The sequence below is a fragment of the Rhincodon typus genome, chromosome 8 (genome assembly GCF_021869965.1).
Source record: "Rhincodon typus isolate 14 chromosome 8, sRhiTyp1.1, whole genome shotgun sequence".
NCBI lineage: Eukaryota > Metazoa > Chordata > Chondrichthyes > Orectolobiformes > Rhincodontidae > Rhincodon > Rhincodon typus.
Genome location: NC_063339.1, coordinates 77,106,415 through 77,110,158, shown reverse-complemented (window position 1 = coordinate 77,110,158; position 3,744 = coordinate 77,106,415). Strand labels below are relative to the sequence as shown.

Below are 3,744 nucleotides of genomic sequence, written 5' to 3'. Positions count from 1 at the left end.
ATCCGCTTCAGTGCACAATGAATGCTTTGATGATCACAGCATTGTTAAATGTCGAAAACAGTTTTTTTTTTCCCGAATCGCAAAGTAACTAGTAGTATATTACTTTTATGCAAAACTTAGTAGCACCGTTCTCCCCGCAAACCCCTGGCAATGCTCATTATCAGATCCGTTAATTCTCGACTATTTTGCGGTGTACAGAATAGACGGATGTTTCATTGACGAGCAACTACAATTGCGCTTGATTGGCTATGAGGACATTGGGAACATCCCAAGGACGGGCGGATTTGCAGTGGGTGGAGCGTGATATAAATGCTCGATCCTGTGTTATTCAGACGTTTGAAGTGAATCGCCAGCATCCGCTGAGAAAGGTCTGGAAGATTGGAAACCATGACCACCACTAGGTCCCCGGAGACTTCTAATGACGATGACAGCATGGACAAGATTCAGCCCTCGATCTATTACATCAATCAAACTAACTTCGCTTTCTGCGGATACTGCTTAAAGATCGCTCGGAACACAAGCGCTAACCTGGGTGTGTCTGCTTATGTTTGGGACGCAGTAAGTTCAATAATTTGTCAGATCTAGGAAAAGCCGGCCTGTCGCCTTTTATGTCCAAGTTAATTTTAAGACTTTGCTATCTATTTTTCAATTCCTCAGAATTTTTCGATTTGCAAAGAGTTCAGCAATTTGTAATGTTTGCCGGAATCCAGCGCCTTCCGGCGTGGTGAGTTCGGGCGGGTGCAGGGTTCGAGGAAGGTATGGTCTCGGCTGGGGATTGTCATTCTCCTACCTCCACACCGATACGGGAGGAGGCATTCACGGCAATTGAGGACCTCAAATGGGCGATCAATGGGCGCTGGCTCGCCACGTGGGGAGCAGCGCGGCCAGCAAACCCTACCATGTGTCCTTGCGGGGTTCCCGGGAACCCTTCCTAAGGCCATAGCTGATCAAGCAACGGCAAGGAGATGGGTGGCGTGGGGATTTGGGGGTGGAGTGGAGGTTTGGTTGGAGGGGAGGGGTGGGTGTGACTGAAAGCCGGCCGTGCTTCTGATCTCCATCTCCAGCCATGTTCTCTCCATCATTCCCATTCGGATCCTCCTTTGGATTCTACCCGCGAAAGCTTCAGCCTCCCAATGAGACCAGGGGACCTGCCATCCTGTGGATGCCTGGCAACTATCGGTTGTGGAATTATCGCTCCAGGGGCCCTTGACACCGACTGGACTGTGAAACGCCTGAATGGCACAACATGGGCGAGCAGTAGTGGATTCTGCTGCCCACCAACCTGCTGTCTAATGCTCGCAGTTGCGGTTAAAACCCAGCCCCAATGCGGTTACCTATCCTGTGCATGAATTTCTCACCATATTTCAAATTGAAGAACCTGCTACTCCCGACAAGCCTCGCCGGTAATAAATGTTAGAGCCTCTTAGAACTGGTTAAATGACTTGAGCTCACGAATGTCGGCTTGTGGTGGGTTTTTTTTTTCTTGTTCTCAGAGTCCACGTTTCCCTTTATACCGATGTTGCTGACCTATGCTGTCTCACAACCAACCTCTGGGGACATGCCCTGAGCAACCATTTAAAAAGGAAGCCCCGGCTCTAGTAACCTACAGAATCCAAGGATACTGATGACAAATCCAATTTTATCTTAACAAAATCGTCACGTTGTACAATGACTGGGCGGCACTGTGGATCAGTGGTTAGCACTGCTACCTTGCAGCGCCAGGGACCCGTGTCCGATTCCACATGCGGGCGACTGTATGCGTGGAGTGGGCACATTCTCCAATGTTTCCTCCCATAGTCCAAAGATGTGCAGGTTAGGTGGATTGGCCATGCAAAATTGCCCATACTGTCAAGCGGTGTGCAATTTGGTTGGATTAGACATGGGAAATGGAGGGTTACAGGGAAAGGGTAGGGGGATGGGTCAGGCTGGATGCTCTTCAGAGAACGGTACGGACCTGTTGGGCCAAATGGCCTGTTTCCACGTTGTAGGGATCAGCTGGGTAGCGTTCACCGGAGATGGGTCAAGTTTATATAATATATACAAATATACAAGTGGTAGAGAAACTGCCACCTGCTCCAGATATGAGTAATAACATCTCTGAATAGGTTGATTGGAAAAATAAGTTAATTATTTAAAAAGAAATCGAAAATTAATGGAAAGCATGTAGTTCCTGACTCAGTACCGCAGCAAGCGAGACATCAAGCCAGCAGGTTAGACCGTAGTCAATGAAAGTTGCTAGGTGACAACAATTATTGTGCCAGACCTGCTGAGCTTTTCCAGCAACTTCTGTTTTTGTTGTTGTTATTGACGACAATTATTACCAGCGTCCCTCTATCTCCAAAGAGTATCGTTCTCATCCATGACCCACATTGATTTGGGGTAAATAGTGAATCACAAATGCGAGAAATGGGTTAATCCTAAAAAAAATGCGTGTGGTCTGTTCAATATTTTCAGGGTGTTGCGCTTTGCCGCTACTTTGAGAAGGAGAACATTAGTTTCACTGGGAAGAAAGTGATTGAACTGGGATCGGGCACTGGAATTGTGGGAATTCTAGCAACATTACTAGGTGAGTGAAAGATGGCTTGTAACGACCTTTAATATTTTGTTGAATGCTGGCGATAAGAGAAAGTTCTGTGAAGGAGGGAAGGTGTGTTAGAAAGGTATGCGCGCGCGCTTGTGTGTGTGTGTTGGAGGGTGCTGATGAAAAAGAATTGTATAGCTGATCATTTAAAGGCAGTGAACCTCCTTACCCCGCTCCTCCCCTCAACCATGGCAAGTTCCAGAGTGACATTTTCATCACACTAACTTCAAACAACCCGCCCATTCGCTTTTGCGTATTTAACATTGACCCTGGCTATGTGCTCCATTTGATAGATGACAATTCCTGCCTTTGTAATACACGCATATAAGTGACACCACAAGAACAACATTGATGCAGAATATAAAATAAAATCCAAATATCAGTGATATATTGTAGCTACTTCGTGGTTTCGGGTCATCGAACGCGTTGAGCCTGTAAATTGGAGTTAAGAATGGTAGTAAAGCAGTGCGAGATGTTCAGTCTCAATGCAGATGATAACCAAAGGTTTTAGTGGTCGTAACTGCATGATGCCCATTCACAGGGAATGCTGATTTATAAAGATCATCATTGGAAAAATCCGTGTCCCGTCAGAAACTGATGTTTTACTGATCTTGCATTCTTGATAACAACCACTCAATGTACCCAGAATATCTGAACACTCAAATCAAAGTCTCAACGTTTGGGGTCGTTCTATGAAAATGAATTACTCCAGTCAACTGAAGTCTCAGGTGATGTTAACTAAATATAGAATTTTAAAGGGAGAGGTCCGCCGATCGCACACGTATGTAATTATATATTCAAATAATATGCGATTCAGACCAAACAATTTGAGAAGCTGATGGAAAAGATCCACACGGGATAAATGGTTTTGGGAACAGAGGCATTAGGTACAGTAGGAAAGGAGCTATAGTAAACGTTTTTAATTCACACATTATTCACACATTCAGTTCAAGCATTTTGTCTATTTCTGTGTCCCGCGTTTTAGCAACAAAATATCATGGCGTTAGATAGTGCAGTGTCGGGTTATCAGAGATGACAAACTTCAGAAAGGTTAGATAAACAGTAACAGTTTTCCCTACAGCCGTGAACCTTACGAGATCCAAAAACGTCTTTAAAATCATGCATAAGAGATAACAAGGTGTAGAGCTGGATGAACACAGCAG

At 45.2% G+C, this 3,744-nt stretch overlaps 1 protein-coding gene across 1 annotated transcript in view; it reads left to right on the top strand.

Moving 5' to 3' along the window:
- The first annotated feature begins 387 nt into the window (after positions 1 to 387).
- The window catches only part of LOC109916750 (EEF1A lysine methyltransferase 3-like), a 5,451-nt gene continuing 2,094 nt past the window's right edge, over positions 388 to 3,744 (top strand). Inside the window, exons 1-2 of the mRNA XM_020516485.1 lie at positions 388 to 558; positions 2,455 to 2,566. Of these exons, the coding sequence (XP_020372074.1) occupies positions 388 to 558; positions 2,455 to 2,566 (283 nt within the window). The remainder of the gene's footprint in view (positions 559 to 2,454; positions 2,567 to 3,744) is intronic.